At 38.6% G+C, this 22422-nt stretch overlaps 1 protein-coding gene across 1 annotated transcript in view; it reads left to right on the top strand.

The window, feature by feature from the left end:
- TNKS (tankyrase) overlaps positions 1–22422 on the top strand; it is a 128570-nt gene that overhangs the window by 16602 nt on the left and 89546 nt on the right. The window contains 1 exon segment of the mRNA XM_030947785.1: positions 10881–10976. Within this exon segment, the coding sequence (XP_030803645.1) occupies positions 10881–10976 (96 nt within the window).

Here is a 22422-nt window from a genome sequence, read left to right as displayed (position 1 = left end):
TAAAAACAATCTGTAGATATATGTGTAGATGTTAAGGGCACAAATGAGTGGAGCACATTCCAGCAGAGGTCTCAGATGCTTTCTTAGACTAATGGAAAACATTGATTAAAGTCTTACTACAGGATGTAAAAGTCTTTCTTTTAAAAATGTGTAGGCAAATAAATCTTTGTCATATAGTGAATAAAGGAAGGTATCTCTTTTTAATGATTTGGTCTTTCTGTAAAGCAAGTATGCAAAATAAACTGTGGTTGCTTGAAGCCTACTGGAAATACTGAGCTCTTGCCTCTTGTTCTGGGTGATCTTCATTTCAGCTATTTGTGCAGTTAGTACTCGTGATTGATAAGCACAGACTCCTGTAATTCGTTTTCTCACCATGTTTATACAAATGCACCATGCAGCAGCAAGGCTGAGGTGTCTGATGTGAATCCTGCTATTCATGCCGCTGTGTGTAGTCTTCATGTTTTGCTGATGTCTTGTCCAAGCAAGCAGTACTGAGCAGTTCCTTGGTTAAGCACAGTACTCTTGACCTAACTATAGTATTGGATACTGAATGTGTATGATGAGGGATGCAAGAAGAACATTTTGTTTCTATATTCTTGTTCGGGGTGATACAAGGATGGCACAGGACATGGGTGACCCAGGAAAAGAAGTCACTCAGGCTGATGTAACATGCATTGTTCCCTAGCGTGAGACCTGTAGCATTGACGATATCTCACCTGACAGACTGAGATGTTTACATTGTTGGATATTTGCTTGTCAGGGACCTACTGTTAAATATGCTGAGACTTGCACTGCTCTGTATCAATAGACCATGCTGGTGAGCAGTTCTAGGGCTGCAGGAAAAAAAGTGGATATAGCACTAGACTTGAAAAATTGACAGCAGTCTTACTGTTTTACTTAATAATGTGATCTAAGATAGTTGCTGGGGAAAGTTTACAATTCTGATACATGTAGTCAGTTCTTAGTAGAACTCCAGGTCTGCTTGAACTTAGTATATTCTTAGCTTACTCATTTTACTTCATAAACAGAATTTTTGAGAACACTTGTGTCATCTGGCTAACCCATAGCTTCAACCACATTTTCATGGACTGAACAACTTGTTATTCCTAAGATTTCATATGTTACTTGTATCTCTTAAACATTTGGTAGCTATGCTGTGGACTAACGATGACTTTACAAAATTGACATAAAGTTCAAGTTTATGCAAAATATGCAAAAGTTATTTTGCATTTTAGGGCTTCTTTAATCTAAAGAGTTTCAGGTCTTAATCACATCAAAATATCACTCTGTGTGTGCCATAGGATGTGTGTCTAAGACACCATCTGTGTACTGTTGGACTTGTGTACTGTTGAAAGCTGGTAGGCACTGAAACTCACCCCTGGAAAAGGAGGAATGTGCTGGTGGAATGTGCTTGGGAATGTGACAGTTGTTCTGGGGTTTGGTGGTTGTTTCTTTCCACATTCTGTGCTCACTTCACTGAATGGTGGTATGAGAGCTGCTGCTAGGGTTTAACTACTTTCAACTGATGTTTTTTCAGATGCTTTTCTGTTTTGGAAAAGTGGTAGATCCAGGACAGGTTCTCATAAACTTTTAAGATCCCCTTTGTTCATGTTGGTTCTCGGGTGTTAGATTTTGGTTCACTGGAAAATAGTTCCTTCTGATAGCCACACAGCTAATTTCACATGCAGTCTGTAACTTGACTTCCACCAAGACTTTTTTCCCCCCTCAGATTTCATCAGGAAGAAATGGTAAGCTTATGCTGGAGACTGGAGTTCATCTTTGGTTTCTCTTAACTCTCTTCAATTCCTTTTCCTCCTAGGATGTTCTTTGTTGACCTAATTTGCCTCAGTGACTGCTTTTGCTTTCAAGGACTCTGAAAGCAGGGCTCTTAATCTGTCAAGTAGGATGTCATGATTATAGCTGACATTTATTTGAATAAAACTTGAAGTAGAAAGGTGAATTTGTTCAGAGCAAAGTTAAATTGGGACCAAGCAATGAAGAATTGTCCTTAAAGCAGCTTTCAGCTTGGGATATAGGTGAAAACATAAATTGCTCAGACAGCAGGGCAGCAGTTCAGATTTCTAGCTGTTCAGTATTGTATGTTAAACCAATTGCTTGAAGCTTAAGTAGTTGCAGAATTGCTGCTTGCAAGAAAAGGGATTATGATTTTGTTGTTGCATACTTAGTCCTCAATCCATACCATCTACAAATGTGCTAAATGGTTTTTGTTAGATTTATTTGAACCTCTTTTGATGAAAGGGTCTTCTATTCCATTTTGCACACTTAACAGTGTACGTGTTCCAGATGACTACTCAAACACACTGAGATGTGATTCTTAAGCCCCTTTGTGAAATGACCACAAATCAAAACGTGGGAGGTTCCTTCTGAATACCCGGAAACACTTTTTGCCATCAGGACAAGTAATCACTGGTTGCCCAGAGAAGTTGTGGAATCTCCTTCCTTGGAGATACTTAAAAGCTATTTGAACAGAGTCCTGGGCAACTGAGTCTAGGTGGCTCAGCTGGAGCAGGGAGGATAAGCTACAGAGGTCCCTTTGACCACGCCTGTTCCATGCTTCACTGCGATTCAGTGTTAAAGGAGTGCATGTGCATGCCTGCAGATAAATGGGGTTAAATAAATGCTTACTGTCTTTCATTGCTTATTAGCTCAATGAAGGTTTTTCAGTTTTGTTATTTTTTTTCTTTTTTCTTTCTTTTTTTTTTCCTAGCCAAAGTTTCTAGAGTGCTCGCATTTTGCAGGCTCATTGTGGAGCTCCCAAAACTTCCTTTACACTACACAGCTTTTTGTGCAGATAGTGTTCTTGAGGGAAATGTTTTGGAATGGCAGCACTGTCTCTTACATGATGTAAAAAAACCACAAACAAAAGAACTGCAATTGCGCTTAGGTTTTGAGGCAGCTTTCCAGAAGACTGCATTCTATGTAACCTGTATATACTTTTGTTCTCACTCTTAGCTGGAATGGAAAATTTTAGCTTGAAAACTGCTACATCAGAAAATGAAACAGGGATATTTAGTTCAATTAGTCCAGGCAAGATCAAGGCTTTGAAGTGCTGTTCATGTAGGCTGAGCAATCTACTCTGGCTCTTTCTCTGAGGGCAGAAGGATATTATGAGCCTCTGCTGTGCTGCCTACAGGCTCTGGAACCTTCTGCATGTTCTTTCTTTCTATGCATATTTAATCACAGGTAGGCAGAACTGACATACCAGGGAGCAATTCTGTCGTGCTTCCTACATACAGAGAACTAATCATAGTTAATTTCACAGAATGAGTAAGGTTGGTAAGTACCATTGGAGTGGATCCAGTCCAACCTCCCTACTCAAGCAGGATTCCCTAGAGCATGTAACTCAGGATTGTGTAACTCAGGATGCACCTACTTATGGGGTAAGACTTGAAGGCAATCACAGAGGGAGGAGGGAGCCTTTAAAAGAAGTATCTTCTTCCCCTGCTGGAAGAGCTCTTGTTGTGGCAGTGATACTTATGGTTTTGGTTGTGTCTGGTTCAGATCCCTTCTCCTTACCTTGCTTTCATTAGATAAATCTGATCTCTGGAACATCTAGTGCCAGCTTAAGTCTAGAATACATTGAAGTCTTGCAGTACATTGAGAAGTGAGGCTTATGGTATGTAGATGTAGATAGGAAGTCAGGTTGTTTTGCTAGGAGGCTGAAACTTCATTGAGCAAAGTCTGAAAGTACTTCTGGGGCCAGCAATGACTGAGACAGAAGAGTCTTTCTGAAAAATTAGGAGTTAAAATAAATTAAGATCCTTTCAAAGTGATGCTGTGTATTTTGTGGTTTTTTTTTTTGTCTAGATCCTTTTTTCTCTTCAAAACAAGCAAAAAAGTGGTACTGGGAGACCTTGTTCACAATGCTTCTTTTTCTTACTGCTCCCTTGAAGCCTCTTTCTCTGAATTGCTGAAATAAGCTGAAGGAACCTGATCTCTGATCTCTAAGTGTTGTTTCCACTTAATCTTTTACTGGGCCTCTGCTCAATTTGGTATTGCATCTTGTTACTGTAGGAACTAGTGTAGTTTCCACAGCGTATGGAGTCATGAGAAGCTGCCTTTCAAAGATCAGATCTGTGTCAATAAAGGGAGACACTTGATATGGTTGTCCTCTGACCCTGCTGGACCAAATGGGCATTTTAGCTGTAAAGCAAGAAATGCCTCTGCTAGGAGAGCCATATTCCGAGCTGTCTGTGTGAATTGTCTCCTCCCACATACTGATGCCCCCAGCAGTTGCTGCATTGTGTATCTAATGACAAGGTAACAGAAACATGCAAGCTGGTGCTGTATTTATCCAGATGACATCACATTTGGTCCAAGTAGCATTTTTAAATAGAGCTAGCTTTCTTTTAACTTGAAAATGACCATTTAACACCATCTATCTGTATAAATTTTAAAACTGTGGATATCCAGGACCTGGCCTGCACGATTACAATCATAGAATGGTTTGGGTTACAAGGGACCTTTAAAGATCATGTAGGCCATATCCCCTGCTATGGGCAGGGGTAGTGTTCACCAGATCAGCTTGCTCAAAGTCCTGGGCAGCTTGACCTTGAACACTTCCAGTAATGGATATCCACAACATCTCTAGATGTTCCAGCTTTGCAAGAGGTTCAGGTGGATGACATCTGTAGCTTTTCCTCTGTCAACGGATGGAATAATTTCATTGTGGGAGGCTACCAAATGAGTCAGGCATGATCTGCCCTTTCTGTCTCTAAGCAGCTTGCTGTCTTCCACATGTTTTGATGTGTCTTCCAGGAGAATCTTCCATGATTTTACTGGATGTGGAGTGAGGCTGCTTGATTAGTAGTTCCCAGGGTCTTCCTTTCGACCTTTTTTCAAAATGAGCCTGATGTTTTTCCAGTCTGGGGATTTGCCTTGCTGCTAAGACTTCTCAGATATGATTGAGAATTGCTTGGCCATTTTCAACATCAGCCTATCCCTTCAGAACCCTGGGATGCATCTCAGTGGGTCCTATGGACTGATGTATGTTCAGGTATCTCAAGAGGTCTTCAACCTGAGCTTCACTTAGAGTGGAGGGAACTGCAGTCTACAGTTCCAGCCTTGAGGTTCAGGGAACTGAGAGATGTGGGAAGAGAGATTCATATTGAAAGCTGAAGTGAAAAACTGTTGAATAGCTCAGCCTTCTCCATATTGGTTTTTGCTAGTTCTCATGTCTTATTTGTCAAGGGGTGTATGTTTACTTTAATCTTCCTTTTTCTAGCTAGTGTTTCTGTAGAACTGTGCATTTCCTTCTTACACTTCAGTTTGATCAGGAGGTACTTAGTTAGTCACGGTTATCTCCTGCTTCCCTTGCCTGTTTTCTTACATGTGGTAATTGAGAGCTCCTGGACTCTATGAAAAATGTCCTTAAAGTGCTGCCAGTTCTGTTCAGCTCCTTTGTCCCTGAGGGCAGCTCCTGGGGGATCCCATCCATGAATTCATTCAGCAACTGAAAGTGTGCTCTGAAAACTTGGAGTCCTTACTCCGTTCTTCAGTGGGTCTGCAAGGGTCTCCTGGACTGCTTCCAGTTTACTGTGCTGCTTTTCCAGCAGATGTCAGGGTGATTGGAGTCCCCCAGCAGGATCAGAGCCTGCAAACATGACACCTCCTGTAGCTGAAGGAAGAACTCATTATCAACAAGCTTCCCTTGATGAGGTAGACTGTAATAAACACCAGCCATGAGGTTTCCTTTGTTGGCTTAGCCCCTGATTTTTACCCATAAGCTATCAGCTTATGTATCTGGTAACTTGCCAAAATCGAATTATTGGCTCTAAATCACCTTATATAGTATACTATCTAGGCAAGAAACTGGTGTTCTTGTAACATGAGAAAAGCTTCAAAACTTCAGTGGTTTGGTTGACATGCGCTGGTAGTTGGATTTACATGTACTGGTAGTTAGGGGAGACGATGCATTTAGCATTGGCTGAGAAAAGTTTATACCTTGGATTCCAGTATGTTGTCTAGATGTTTTCAGAATGTGAAGGTAAATAAGCACGTTATGTTTCTTGTTAGCTTGGAAACATCCTACCCAAGGCCTAGACTGAGAGGTATGTGTGTTCCTGAGACCTAAAGTTAGTGAGAGACTGACCAGCTCTAGAGGTGCCACTTAGAGAAATGGAAGATAGTGCCAGTGTTGTAAATCAAAAAGAGTCCTTTTTCTTAGACTGTATCCTCTGTACCTTGATTCTTCAGGGGTAAGTAGATAAAGCTCAAGTAACATAATTAGAAAAAAACCTTTGGAGATTGCCTCCAGAAGTTGAATTTGAAAAGAAGAAAGAATATATAGTAAAGCTGGGGTAGCTGGAAAGGATGCCAAGCACAAGACAGTGGGAGAGTGATAAAAAAATGGTGGGGAGAGAGTAGGCAATGGTACAGCTGTGAGCAACTCTTGAAATATAATTAAAAGCAGTTGGTAGCTTGCAGTACAGATACTTCTGGGAGGTCTTCCTGTTCTTGCATTTTTCACTCAACAGTCAAAAATTTGGTTGTCTTTTTTTTTTGGATGCCATTTGGATGCCATTTTTTTTTTTGGATTTGCATGCATCTGATTTGAAACCAAATGTGAACTTTTCCATCAACATTCCTGTAGGGATAGTCAGGAAGCTGTAGATTTGGGGCCTAGAGAAGTCATATCTGAACTATACTGATCTTTGTGCTAATATGAACAAACAAATGTATTTTTATCCCTATTCTATTTCCATTGTATTTATGTCTTTCAATTAAAAGTGTTTTCATTTGATGCACTTTCAACGGTGGGAGTAAGAAGCAGGAAGGACTAAGTACTTGGGTGATGGTTTCTGTGTAGACAAACTTCCTTCCCCCCACCCCAGTAAAAACACAGTTGTTGATAGCTAGTGGGGAAGTTTTTGCCATACCTTGTTGGTGAAAATGTGAAAGTTGAAAGGAACAAAAGTAAAAATGTTTGCTCTTGACAGCTGAATGAGGTTGTTTTGGTTAATTTCACAGTTCAATATACCTATGCCAGGAGGCTGTGGGCCAAGTGTCTCATTTTAGGAGTCATCCTGCTGTAGTGAGTTGACAGTAATGTGAAATAATTAGTGGTTGTAGTATATGCTCTATGCAATATAGCAGCTTTAAAAAAAATAGAGTAAGACTTATGGCCTTTTCTTGTCTCTAGTACTGATCTGATATAATAGCAGTGTAATTAAATAAGGTATTTCAGATAGTGTGTGAAAATCAGAACCTGAAGTATTTTAGCAGTTGCAGTGAGGGTAAAAAATATAACTCTAGACCAGTCTGTGTTTGTACTATAGATAATGTTACAGGGTTTTGACATCTATATGCAATATGAAGATTCAGTAAGAAGAAGACCTTCTTTATACTGTTTGTACAATATGGTCTGTAGAAAAGGCAGGGCTAGTCTGTTAATGATATTGCTAGATTATTAAGGGCACTGCCTCCAATACAGAAAAATAATACACCCTAATGTCCCCATAAACCAGCATATCCAAGTATGCTAATTAACAAAGTTTCACGAGTTAATTTTTGTGCACAACATCCTTACAATACAAGGAGCAATTCTGTTCCTTCTAGAACTGGAACTGAAGTTTCTTCATAGAAATTTACTTCCACATCCCCTTTTCGGGCTACTGAGAAACCATCCTCTAAAACCAGTGTGCGGTGCTTGAAATCCAAAATAGCTACAATTATCTAGAACAATTATCTTGCTCTGTTGTGTTTCTTTATAGAGGGAAAGTTTTTTCCCCACAGAGGAGATCTATCTTGTATTTTTTACACATCCCTGGCATATTGAAAAGGAAATCTAGAGAGACACACTGTGTCTAGATGTCAAATACCCTGTTGTTAGAAGAGACTGTCTTGGGCTAAAGTGTTGAAGATTTTGAAGATGCAGGAGAACATTCAATTAGAAGCCACCTGGGGTTCACCAGGTTTTGAAGTACAGCTGTGTTATACTGATAGCTAAACATCAAATGCTGGATTTCTCTTCTTAATTCCTGTTGATGACAACATTGCTCACTGGGATATCTTTTTATGAATTTTTTTACTTAAAAGATATAGAGGTGTTAGAATAAACTAGTCAATAGAGGAAATACAATAAGATGGCCTTTGTGATCCATTTGCTTCCTTTGTTCATATGCATTCTAATGCAGTCTTTATTTTTATAATTGGTTTCTTTTTCCAAGATGCCATTGCCTTAATTTCATGGTGTAGATGTGTTTCTAGGACTGAGTAAGGGCAGTATCTCCAGGACCATACCTGTGGCTGTTAAGCCTTGTTAGTAAATTTTTATGTATTTGCCTAGGTTTTAAAAGGCCTAAAAACTGGACACAGAAGTTTTATGTTGTAAGCCGTGGCCAAATACTTCATGGTTCATTAGTATGACTGAACAGGTTAGATATAGTGCAGAACCCTTTGTCATTTTACCAGGAGAGGAGCTGGAAGCAGTACTGTGTGTGTCATCATCTGTGTGTGCCAGCAGAAGTAGCAGGGAAGCACTCTTGATTGGTTTGCATAGGATGAAAGAATCAAGAGACTTGAAAATGTGCTTCTGTTTTAGCACTGAGCTCAAGCAGTTGCAGGTGCCTTTGAGAGTTCTACATCTGTTACTTGGCATTTTTTAAAGTCACCTTTCTTGCCCTAACCTGCCTCATCTTGGCATCACATGCTAGTCCAAACCTCCGAATGGGTCAGATCCCAGTCATTTCTCTGTCTTGGTCTTTCTTCATGGACTTTTTTTCTGGGCTATTATCTTTTCCCCTGCCACATCTTGTTTTTCATTTTTTCCCCCTAGCTCTTTGTCTGAGGCTTTTTGCCATGTGAATCCTTTGTTGGCTTCTGGTCTGGTCAGTGCTGTGTTTCAGTGTTTTGTACTGCCTGTTTTCTCTTGATAGACAATTAGTTGCTGGTAATGTCTTTCAGGCTACTACTCCTTCACTGGTGCCTCTTGGGACAAATAGCTTCCTTCTTCCCAGGTACATAGAGTCACTAACAGGGTCCAAGGGAAGAGATGGGATGTACAGAATCTCTCTCTCCATACTCAGTTCTTATACTGCCTGTTGTGTTTTAAAAAATCTGCAAAAGGTCTCATTTGCCTGTTCCTCCTGGAATGTGCCTGAGTGGCTTGAGAGGCTGGCTCAGTCTCAAACCTGTCCGTGAGTAAGATCTCTCAGTGGGTGGTAGCACGTATGGCACAGATGGTGTCTTCAGAAACGTAGGTGCTAGATCCTAACAAGATTCAGTGAGCACGTCCTAGCTGGTTGTTCTTCTCCCCCCATCCCCATTTTGGTGTTTTTGTCTTGACATAGGGGAAGAAAACCCCACCACCAAACAAAAAAAGCTGAGGTTTTTTCATAGGCTTCCTACTTGAGTCTTCTTTCAAAAATATCAGGCAATTGTGCCTTCTCATCAAAGCGTAAGATAAGTCAATTTACTTCACTGAAGCACCAGACTTCTGCAAAAATTCAGCCTGGGGACAAGCATGTAGCATTGCACCCTGTAAGTTAAAATATATGAAGCTTGGACATGTTTCAAGATTTTGAAGTCAGAAATGTATAAGAAAAGAGGTTTGAATAAAAACAATACCAGTTAAATTTTTAATTTAGAAAAAAGGTTTTCTGAAAAGTGTTTCCTGGTTAAAGTTTTTTTAAAATATATGTGTGTGTGTCTATATATATATGCAGTATCAGTAATTAGTTTTGTTATGAATTAGATTATGTTTTTTCTGGAGAATTCTGTGTGTGAAGTATTTTTATACCCTTAGTTACAAAAACTGTTTGCAACTATTTCTTTGTCTTGACTTCTTCAGTCCAGCTGTATCACAACAAATGTTGTTAACCATAAATGTCAGCTGTTTTTTATTACTCATCTCTGTGACCTCAGTTTCTGTATACTGTCCTGTTATTCACCTGTACAAAATAAGTGTGTTGCTCTGAATTTGTAATATGTTGTGCTTATTTTGCATGACATTTGGGGCCTTTCTGTCAGGCCTCTAATGTTGCCTGTGGGCTTTGTTTTCCAGTTCTGTACAAAATGTCTTGGTCGTGATCTGTATTGCATTACGTTGTTTCTGACAACATAATGGGTTCACAGGTGAAATACTGGGATTTTTTAAATGAACTTTTCTAGTTGATAGTTTACTGTATCAATACCTTCTTAGCCTTATGGTTGTATATTGTATTCTAAGTGGTTTTATGTACTTGAACTTTCATGTATTTATAGGCTTAGTAGGAAAAAAAAAATACCAGTGGGTATAACAGCCTCTGAGCATCCAGTCTGCAGGGTAGCAGGTTACAAATCTTACCCTATTTGTTCCACTTCTTGAAGGTGAGCTGATATGCCATGGTTAACATTTCCTATGCAAGTGATGAGCCACTGAAAGGCTGTGAGTATTGCTGACTTATAGAGGCGGGGTAACTTGGAATATTCAGCTGGAGAAGGAACAGGAGTGGTAACAAGCAGCAGTAGTGGTAGTAAAGGCAGAAGCAGGTTCCACAGCAGAGTTCCCAGTGTGAGTCAGTGAATGCACAGCATACCAGCTAGCTGTCAGGAGGAACCCAAACCCGACTATTGCAAGAGAGTCGGGGTTCATGTTTATCATGCAAAGTCATGTGGTCTTACCATATCTTAACTTGCCAACTTAGCCTTAGCCCAGAGAAGATCCTTTGCTGCAGTGCTTAACAAAAAAAAAAAAAAAAAAAAAAAAAAAAAAAGAAAAAAAGGAAAAAAAAGGGAGAGAGAGGGAGAAAAAACCAGAAGGAAAAATAAAGAAAATTGTGCAATGTTTGTTTATGCCTTCATCATGCCAAGGAGACACTTGACAGTAAATAACCTGTGTATACCTGAGGTAAGATACTGTTTCTGCTTTCCCTGCACAGTGCTGCTGCAGCACGGAGCTGATCCAAACATTCGGAACACCGATGGGAAATCTGCACTGGATCTGGCAGACCCTTCAGCTAAAGCTGTACTCACGGGTAAGATGCGTACATCTCTCAGCACTGTAACTTGAGTTTATTTTGTGTGTATAAGTTCAGCATCAGAAAAGCCTTCTGCCTTTCCAGATTTTCTGTTGTGTAAGAGCATTTAAAAAACTGTCTTTTACCAGATTTTATGTTGATGTAATTGTTGTTAATCTGCTGTGCTGCTCTAGGTTTGCTTATTCTACTTATGCTAATGCTGTAATTTTCTGTTACAGTATCATCTGTTATTTACTCTGTTTCTCTGGATTTTTTCTTTTTAATTGATACCCAATAGACAGATTGAACAGGATGCCCTAGCCCCTGAAAAAAAAATAGGAAAAAAATCAGGTCAGTTGTTTTAAGACCTTCACTGTTAGGCAAGCAAGGACGTTTGTGTAACTATAAAAGTACCTGTGATCTGAAAGACAACCTGCTACTGATTGCAGAGATCAATACTTACGTTAGATTTTGCTGCAGATTCACATGCTGTGCTTTCCTTCCTCTTCCTTGTTAGTCATTTTGGGTTGAACCCTTTCTCATCTACCAGTTTTTTCCTTCTTTAGGGGCTGTTAGCTGCAAAACAATGTCTCATGAAAACATCCTACAGATATAACTTTGTTTTTACAGAGCTTTGATTTTTTAATAAATTAACTGTTGCGGCATACCAGTGAGCATGAAAAGTATAATATAGTTGCCTGTCAAATCGGTATCAAGAAATACATGGTCCTCTATGCCGATTTTGTCATCTAGGAAATAATGCATAAAACAAAGTAATATTGGATTTTAAAATATATACAATTAGATTTATAAAAAGGAATTCAGCAGCTGAGGTTCATTTGAAGGAATAGCTGTTTTTCTTTTGCCTTTATTTCCCCTATTCTCTCTCTCTTTTTATTGACAGCTTAATTTATGGGTTATGTGCTATGAAACACCCATATTCTTTCTTCAGATTATGTTCAGAGCACACCCGCTCCCTTTACTTTGTCAAGAACATTTCCTCATCGTCTTTCTTCAGTGCACTGAGTGCTATACATAATTATCTACAGCTCTGCAGTGATTTGAGAGTGCCTTTGGAACAGTGTACTTTAAATACATATGATTTACTTTAATTACTCTGTGTCAAATTTAAACATGTTCCTACAGTGTTAACACTAATGTTAGCTGTGCTAAGCAGGTTAATCTGACTTTTGGCTGTTAATGGGTACAGTTGTGCAGATGCTGAAGATAGAGAGGGCAACAGGGAATCAGTGTACCTCAGAAGTGTTAAAAGATATATGCCATTTACTTGTGGGGAACTTGACACATACCTACAGTGTGGGGGTTACAAGCCCCAAGCTGCTCTTCAGGCTATGCATCTTCAGAGGATAGTAGAAGACTAGGAAAGTCTGTGACCTCATGTCTGCTCCACTGATTTCTCTGGGCACTGGATCACCTTGTGCTTTAGGCAGAGGAGCGGGCAGTGTGTCATAGCAGACAAGTGGAGATGAATTCGAAGCAGCCCTCTGAGAACATCCTGTGAAATGAAGCCAACCCCTGTCTCTGGGCTCACCCCTAGTGCCTCACACACAACATCAGTGACTGAAGCGGTCTGCAGCCAGTGAATGTTACCAGGTTGTGCATGGAGGCACACATGGTGCTATAAACATGTTTAGTTGTTCATAAGAAAGCATAATTTTTGTATGTGTTTGTTCTTCCCAGCAAGAAAATCAGCTTTTGTTTTATCAGCTTTGTCCTCAAGGTGGCTCTTGGCTACGCAGGGCTCTGTGCTGTGTACCTGAATTCCAGGCTGTGCAGACAGGGCTGTAGCTGCCATGTGATGCACAAAAACGGAAAAACCTAACACTGGAGATGTCATTTAAATGGAGGCTAGCTATTAAGAGCTGTATTTTTCTGGGTGTTGCCCTGTTTTATACTATCTCTGTTAGGCTACTATTTCTCATGCATTTTCCATATGTTGTTACCTTCAGGTCTTGCTTCATCCCTCTGGAAGAAGGAGGCTTAAAGGATTTCTTAGGATCTATCTGACTGGGGATAATCTTTAGCTACAGCAATGCTTTGCAATTAGGTGCATCAGAACTTAAAGGTATTACTGGATTAAGGATGAGGAGGATATATTAACTTGATTTTCAGTATTTAGTATTGAATGGTGGGGTTGTAGGAATGCTCATATTTAGAGTTTTTGAAAATGGAGCACAGTCCATAATTTGTTACTGTATTTGCATCTTTTAGCAGCATGTATGTCAAGGCTGCTCTCATTGTTATTTTTGATTCCTTTTTCTGTCTGTGTTTATCATAGAATGTCCTGGGTTGGAAGGGACCTTAAAGACCATCTAGTTCCAACCCCCCTTCTGAGGACAGGAGGCACCTTTAATTAAGTCAGGTTGCCCAGAGCTCCATCCAACCTGGTCTTAAACACTTCCAGGGATGGGGCATCCGCAACTTCTCTGGGCAGCCTGTTCCAGTTTCACAGTAAAGAATTTCTTCTTAACATCCAACTTAAACCTACCGTCTTTCAGTTTGAATCTATTTCCCCTTGTCCTATGCCTACACTCTCTTGTAAGTAGTCTCTCACCATCTTTCTTGTGGGCTCCCTTCAGGTACTAGAGGTGCACAATTAAGTCACCCCAAAACCTTCTCTTCTCCAGGCTGAACTGTTCCAGTTCTCTCAGCCTTTCCTCATAGGAATCATGATAGATCATATGACCATAATAGACTTTTCCACGTTGCTGCTGTATTGGTTGTTGAAGAGCATGGGCTCTTCTTAAAGCTTTTTTAACCAAGTATTTGCATAGGTTCATGCATCTGTTTTAATTGCTTTGTGAATGAACTGTGCTTAGAGTGTCCCTTTGACCTCCAACACAGCAAAAGTAAACAGAAAACTGGTTGGTAATTTATTAAACCTTTTCAATTTGGCAAAGAATTCTGTATGTGTTTTAAAAGGGAAATTCCTGCTGCATAAAAAGCATTTCTGCTGTTCTGGCAGCAAATGCTCAATCCACAATGACTTGTTCTTTTCTGTCTTCCAGACTAGAATAATGTATACTCTCCTTTTCACCTAGATAGCAGAAAGGACATGTAATGCAGTAGTTTCTGGCATGACTTCCAGCCATTTCCTGCAACACCCTCTTAAAATATTTGTTTTATAAGAATACATAAGGCAGATGAAAGTCTAATATTTTGATGGAAATGGACTTTGAAAACTTCTTTGTAGAATAAAGGGAATGATATAGAAATTAAAGACCCAGTACCATCTTCTTCTTCAAAAGAAGTTACATAATTGAGGAATCTGCTTTTTCTACCTAGAAAGTAGCCTCTTTTCCTCCTTTTGCAAGATAGGCAGCATTTGTGTGAACCAAGCACTTCATGTTTGAGATGGTGAATATTTTGTTTCTTCTTAGTTAGCATCCCATATTGTTCCTGAATCATGTTGTCAGGGAAAGGATTGTAATCCTCATTTTCTCTAGGCTGAAGTGGTACTACAGGCTCCAAAAACATATCATATCTAAGAACTGTTAAATACACCAGATTAATATCCTAGTTTATTTTTTTAGTTTAATTGTCTTTGGGATGTGTGGTTTCTGAGATGGGAAGTCATCTTTGTTGCCATACATAGCAGTGTGACACTCACATCCAAAACAGGTCCTTTGGGAGCTTTTGCACTGCTAGTCATATTAGTCTTCATTTTTTTCTTACTCTGATTATTGCCTCTTTAAAGATTAGCATCCTTTTATATCTTCCCTGTACAGTATATGACAAGCCAACACTATTGTTAATTATGTGAATGATATTTTTGTTTGGTTTTTTTTCCACACAGTGATGCTTTCTTGCCACTTATCCCTCATATTATCTGCTATTCAGAAATGCTTTCTTTATGTGAATAGTTGTTCTTTGTACTTGAGCAGTTTCCAAAGGAGCTGTTAGCAGGAGCTGAAGGCATTTTTGTTGGATAATATATTTTTATCTGCTTCCTGCCAGTGTTTTGTGGGGTTGGTTTTTGTTGGTGTCAAGGATTACTCCCTTGAAAAAGATCAAAATGGAAAAAGTCTGAAAACTGCTGCATCTCTAGATTAAAGGAAGATTTCTTAGGTATGAAATAATGTCTTATTTGTTAATAGAATCAATTTTCAAAGTTAAACAAGACTCTGATCTGCCTGCTTACTATGGAAATAATGTCTTTTACAAACAAAGTGCTCCAGGTCCTATTGAGCATTTCTCACTTGTGTTTTTTGGAGGGGAAGGGCAGCTTGATGAGTGAAAGTATAGCTGGGCTAAGGTTACTAGAGGTGTTAATGAGGATTCATGTTTTCATCTATTTGTCATGTCAACTTTTTAATTTAAGCAGGAAGCATAGTTCATGTATTGAAATATATTTGCACAGTTCTTTTTGAAGTGAACTCCCATTTACACGTAATTTGCCTGCAAGGAAGAGAAAAATTTGATATTTCATTACAATAAGTTTACTGAAGTTCAGAGAATGGAAAATGGATTTTAGGTACAACTTACCCATTTTAAAAACAGTAGTAGAAGAAGAAATTTTAGTTTGTTGATTTTGTTTTTCCTGTGGCACCTTTACAGCTTGACTGTCTGAAATCCTGAACTATTTCCTTTTGGGTTGGTGTTACTTCCTTCTAGGTGCTCTTAGGATATTGAAGGCCTTCTGGAGAGACAGTAGCACTTCATTTTTGGGAGATGCTAACCTCCTCCAGCTTTCTTTTAATTGACCTAATTCTTACATAGTGCATAATAAATCAGATCATTTGGACAAGGTTTAGCTTCTGTCTTTACAAAACTGTATAATAAACATCAGTACAAAAGAAAAAGTGATATTATGGTAAGGAGGGCAGGTGCTGCTAGAATGGTTTGGGCTACCCACTTGTCCAGGCCATTGTCCGCTCTGACAGTAACACTGGATCTGCTGCCTTACGGAAAAGAGCAAGAAATCCCTCAATTGAGGAATATTGTGGACCTGCAAAAAACATTCACATTATTTCATATAAGCTGTTGATACACATCTTGACGCAAGAGGTCTGAAGAGCCTTTTCCAGAACTTGTTTGAGGTTTGAATGTATGTTTTTGTGATTGTTACTTGTTTAGCATTCAGGCAGGTTTACTCTTCCTTTTTATCAAGACCTAAGAGGAGGAAATAAACCATATGCTCTAGTTCACTGCTATGAATGTCATTTTACATTTGGAGTCCATGGTGGTCTGTTACATTTACTTCCTGGAGCATTATGAGCAATATCAGTTTTCCTTTGGGAATGCTGGGGCCATTGTTCTTCCAGTCTTTGGAAAGATATGGGAAAAAGGTACTTGTGGCACAGACCTGGAACATAAAATCTACCATTTTGGTGGCCTTCATCTAGAAACTCTAGGTCTACAGATTTTAAATCTCATTTTATGTTTTTTAGAGAATATTATAATGATAACTATCTTGATGTATTTATAAATGTATAGTTTTAAAAATCTCATTTAGTGTATGGTCTAGTTCTCCCTTTCCTCTTTGAGGAAAGTGCACAGGTTGCTTAGCAAGCCAGGAGTTAAATGCCATCTTCTCTCAGTTCTGGCATGGTAACATTTCAATTCTAAAACTGAAAAAAAAACTATTTCCTTTTTTTCTCATTGAGAGGAATGTGGAAGAAACAGTCCTCTCTTTGTTCTATACATTGTGCCATACTTGGTGTGCACTTCTGCTGTATTTCTTCTTCGAGGAGAGCAGTTCTTGATCTTTAGAATGTGGACATAGGAAGTTTCACCTCAGTGAAAAGGAAGTTGGGCTGTGGCGGTACTGCTGGAATCGCCGATTCTCCTCCTGCTTTCCAGCACTGTATTATTATTTCAAGATAATGTATCTTGATTTGAGCACTGTGCTCTGGTACAGCATCCCATTGACTTCTGCAGGGATGATTTAATAGCTTTCATGGCATTTTGTTATTCCAGGTTTTATTCAGGCTAAGTTTGTTTTTTATTACCTCTCTGACTGCAGAAGAGCTAAATGGTTTATGGGAGCCTCTAAAGCAGTTCTGAGTTCTGAAGTTTGTGGTTTATATTCCAGTATAATTCTAGGTGATTTATATTATGCATGCAGTGTTTATTGCTTTGTCAGTTCTCCATTTTGTTGCTCATTCCTTCGGTTTCTTTTAGGTCCTTCTAGCTTCTGCAGTTTTTTCTCTGGTAATTAAATAATTTAAATATTTCTTTCAGTGTGGTAGGTTATTTAACACAAGTTGCAGTGTATTTTATCCTAAAGGAAACAAGTTATTCCAGCTTTTAAGAGTCTGAAGTATTTTGGTTCTGACTCCATCAATGTATAATTTCTTTAATCTCTTATTGAGGGACTTGTGCAAGGATTTGTGTGAGCTGATGTGTATGTTCTGCTGCCTAAAGTCCGTTTCCATACCTTAATGTGCTTAGATTTCTTCCTATTGTGACTTCAGCTCTGGGTGCTTGTTTCATAGGGCTTAATTTTAGGATAATGAAAGCTTCTCTCTTTCTTCCGGCTCCATATTTTAGACTTAAGTGCTATTATCCTTATCTTTTGTTTAAGCTTAGATGTGTATCTTGAAGTGGCTTCTTTGGAATGTGGGTGTCAACCTAGATCAGGCAACTTTTCATTCTTTGTGACCTCAATTTAGGCAGGGAGTTAAAAGTCTGTAGTCAGTTGTGTAGGTAGTCATGTAACAAGAGGCACAGTGGGATTTAGGATTGGTGCTTTTATGAAAAGCATGGTTTTGATTTACACAATCCCTCTGGCAAGGATTTTCACTCATTTTTTCTTTTTACTGTTACAACAGTTCAGTAGTATTTACTCTTCAAATGGAATCAAACTGTAAAGTAGCCAAAGGAGCAAATTATCTTTTCAGAGTTTTCACAGAACACCTAAATCAGGTGTTTTGGTTTTCTGTTTCTCAGTTCTGCTGTTATATAGAGTTGTGGATGCTTTGAAACCTTTCAGAAACCTAATGTACAGAAATTTATTTAGCCTGTACTTCACACGAAATTTTACACCTTCAAACTGAAAAAAAGCATTTCTTCCCAGGGTTTGTTGTTATTCATATGGACAGAATAATGAGTAAGATCTCCACAGCTTGTAAGTAAAGAATACAAAATATATTTTTCATGCTGTACTAGGAAAAATAATAGTAGAAAAATAGTAGAAATGTGTAAGAAGCCTTTCTGTTTCCATAGTGCATCAGAACACTCTTCTCTTTGTTACTCTGACTTGAGCACTGACCTATCTTATACTTTATTGATTTTTTTTCTTCTCTGAGTGTTGATTAGGTGATTTAGTTTGTTGCTAATTTTAAGCTTTGTTTGTTTGGTTTGTTTTTTTTCATTTTCTATGTTGTACATTTCTGATTTTCACAGCAATTTCTGCCAGTCTTAAGACCAAATACAGTTTTGATCTCTACTACATTTTTCCATTGTCCATGGATAAACTTCCTGGATTATTGTACCAAAATGGCCTTTTCACACTGTATGCTGCATGTGATAATAAGCCAGGTGCAGTGGTAAGAATTGAGTGTATGCAGAATGTTATGTCATATAGCTTCTCATTTATTTAGTTCTGTTTGTAAGTAGGATAGTTAGGCTGCTATTTTAACTGTTTAAATGTAGTTTTTGTTTATACTAGATTCTAATATGAAATTTAGCCTGTAAGCAAGCACAGAACTCTTAGGAAGGAATTTTTAGCTAGCAGGACAATTCTTGCATACAGAAGCTCCCATTGCTTTCATATCTCGTACTGTAGCTTCTAGAACAGTCTTTGACACTTGTTTTCTTTGTTTAAGTATTGAAAGTGATGAGCCAGTCACAGCTGAAATCTGTAGGGTCTGTGAATTCATGCACAAAACATTTAAGTTGATGTTTTTCCAGGTTTAACAGATGAATGTAAAAGAATGTTAATGTTGCATAAGGAAAATATATGGACTAAGAAATGGGAGAAGACAATCTTAATTTTGCCTTTTTATGCATGTGTTAGGACACAGCCTGCTTATAAGACTGCCTACTGTTCCCCACTGCCTCATTCAGCAGGATGGATGACTGTGCTCTGGGGAGGAATCAAGACTGCACAGTGTGGCTGTGCTGGGCACTCTTTCTGTACAGAGCTGCTGCACCAAATTTGCTGTGGTGAGCGTGGGTGTGTTTTTGCCACCTGAGACGTGCTCCTGCTGTCATGAGCAATGGGCACAGGATGCAATTCAAGTTCTCTGCAGCATAGGACACTGTGTTGGATCAGAAACTGTTCCCTTTAACTTCACTACACACGTGCTTGAGGTAATTTAAGTTCAAGTGTAGGACTTTACTAAGGAGTTAATACTCTTGAAATTTAAAGGGACTTGAAAATTCTCTCATAGATCAGACAGTTTGTACTGAAGACAGTAACAGTGCTCTGTGAGTTTGTTTGAAGCTCTTTGCAACTTCCATGCCCCAGGTTTTGTATTGTTCTTTTGCTGGGCTTGAAGTACACCGCGTGTATTTGTCTTGGCTATCCCATTTCACCTTAGGATGCTCTGTCATAAGCTGATTGCTGATGTGCACTGGACTCTGCTGCTAAGTTGCTCCTTCTAGCAGTTTCTATGTGGTTTCCCATTTATAAATAAAGCAGGTGTCCTGCAGATAAGATTTACTTTGTTGTGCTGTCCTTATTCATGATACTGAATACAGAGAGTCAGTCAGGGATCCTGTGAAAGTGGTGTGGTCACAGTGGAATGCACTTACAGACAGGTTGAGTTTAGCATGCACGGAACGTCAACCAGATATTGGAGGGGAATGTGTTTTAATATAAATAGATTCCTGTAACTTCATCTTTTTTAGACCTTCCCCCGCACTCTGCTTTATTCCTGTCCCTTATTTGTGTAGGTATCTACTTGCTTTTCCCTGGATCTGTGTAATCTTAGCTGTAGTCTTCAGCAGTTTAGACATACAGGCTTGGATTTATCAGGTTGGCCATACTAGGCATTTCTTCTAAGTTTGAAATGTGGCAGAACTCTTGGGTCAATCAAGTCTCTCTTCTAAAATATCTAGATATTAAAGTTTCTTCTCAAAGAGAGTACAAGAGTTTGATATTGTATTCAAATACATAAAACATTATGTATGAGCTTTGTGGACAGCACAAACACTCTTTGTTTTACAGATGTGAATTTAAAATTTAAAAAAAACTAAATCGAGATAAGAATTTCAGCCTGAAGGATTCAAAATTGGCAGCATTATGATTGGGAACTAGTGTTTAAATCACAGTTGTTAAGAAACCTTTAGTTTCCTAGCAGCTATCAAAAATGCTACCAGCTCTGTTTACCATTGATTTATTGTAAAGAGTAATTTCTTGAGTGAAGCTTGTTTTGCTTTCTTGTGGTGCTGTTCTTAGACCACCTACCTTGAAGTCTTTCAAAATTAATTGGCATAGGGAACTTTTATAATTGTAGAAATAGGTAATGGAAATGGAATTGACCTGACTTATTTGATGAGATGATCTGATTCAGCAGGCTCAGATGCACTTTATATTTCATATGGCCATGGGTTAGATATTTCTTTGATATACAAAACTTTCCAGAGATGAAGGAGGTAGGAAAAGCTTATTTTTAATGTTGTGTTACTTATACTATCACACAGGCCAAGCACTACAGGTCTGATGTGCATCTTTTGTGCCACAACACAAGCCCAGTGTCCAAACACTTGAGGCCATCCACACAACTTGTTCTGTTGGAGGGGCAGTACATGGAGGAGAGAAGGGAAGGGGGGAGGAAGGTAATCTAAAGCAAATGGCTGTGACCTCTTCCTTATTGGACAGGTTGCAGAGAATAGTTGGAACCTGTAAGAGGCTCTGTTTTTATTCCAGAAACCCCTCTACAGCTGACTATGGCATCATATGGAGTGTTAATGTGGAGTCTTGATACATGTATCTCCACATAAAGAGTGTCCCACTTATAAGAAGAAAATAGAACTGCATTGCTTCTGTTGTATTTTACATATGCTTTTAAGTCTGGAGAGAGTTTGTTGTTTTGTACTGGGGCTGTAGTGTGTGGGCGTGTTGTAATTCTCATGTGCACACATATATGCATGTATGTGTTTTTATTATCAACAAAATTGAGGCACTTCTGGGGTTAGGCAATGGCAGTATTGTTTTTATGTAGTTGAAGTTAAAAGCGTTCTTTTTCATTGGTGCATGAAGAAGCTTCTAGAAATATGCTTCTCTCTGAACAGGTATTTTAGTGGTACAAGTTTATGAATAAACTAAGAAGTTTCTGTTAAATTAAGGAGCCATTTCACTGACTTATTTATTCAAGCTGTCACAAATAATAAAAGTATTGACTACTAAGTTTGAAGTCAGAGTTTGGAGTCTGGGGAACTTTGGCTTGTTTTATCTTTCCCTTTTGCAGGGGTGAAAGAAAATGCAGTCTTGATGACTGAGTATTTAAAAAATTTAAATTATTTAATTAGTTGTTAAAATTATTTAATTGTTGTTAAAAATTATCCCCAGCTTACCTGCACTTAGAATGGAATGTAGCTTAAAAATGCTAAAACCTAAACAAACCAAACTATATTTATATCCTCCTAGGAGGCTGCAATAAGAAAGGAAAAAAACCTACTTCTATACTGTTTGTCTAATTTCCTAACTTATCTTTGAAAGGCAAACAGATGCTGTGGGGGATAGTGCTGATGCATGAACTTGAACTTTGTAGAATACAATGTATTTTATATTATACTTCAAAAAAATTGTTTAAGTAGCTGGGTGTTTCAGTTTAATTTGTGTGATGCCAATATGTGGATCTGTAACTGAAGAACATGGAAAATTTAGTCTAAAATGAAGAAAATTGGATTCAACTATTTTTGAAAACTTTGAGTACTTTTGTTTGCTGAAAATGTCAGGCTCAACAGAAGATTTATTAGCTTCATTTCATGCTTTCTAACTATTCGTTGTGATCATTAAATAACAATCAAGGCTCTTTCTGTGTGCTGAGAGATCACTTGTTATACTTCAATTTTCACTGGGAAGAATAAATATTATCATTTAAATAGAAATCACTGATTTCTTCTTGCATATCCTTAGGTCTCAATCCTGCCAGATGCTGTGCCAGTCTAGCTGTGGTCCATGAAAGTTCTGGGGTTAAGCTGGGGTTTATTCAGAACATACTGAAGCAGGGCCACAACGCTCACTGTATCAGGAAGAGAGATGGAGACCATTCCAATGAAGCTGTCAGTGGGTGCTGTTCTCCTCTGGGGTAGAATGGGCACCATGAAGTCTGTGGCTGCAGTCCTCATCTGTGAGGAAACAAAGCCTTGTTCCAGAGTTTATAAAATGCAGCAAGTTACTTGTAAAAGTGGGTTTTTAAAAATTTTGTTTTGTTTGTTTTTTTTTTTTTTCTGCATGCAATTATTTAGAAGTGTGATATGTGGATATAAAGGAATAATCCAAGTCAAAGCAGTATTTCCCATCAGAGTAATGAGCATGCAGACCCATTAT

This window comes from Camarhynchus parvulus, chromosome 4 (genome assembly GCF_901933205.1).
Source record: "Camarhynchus parvulus chromosome 4, STF_HiC, whole genome shotgun sequence".
In the NCBI taxonomy this organism is placed as follows: Eukaryota; Metazoa; Chordata; class Aves; order Passeriformes; family Thraupidae; genus Camarhynchus; species Camarhynchus parvulus.
Note: the sequence above shows the minus strand (reverse complement) of the source record. Positions and strands in the feature narration are given on the sequence as shown.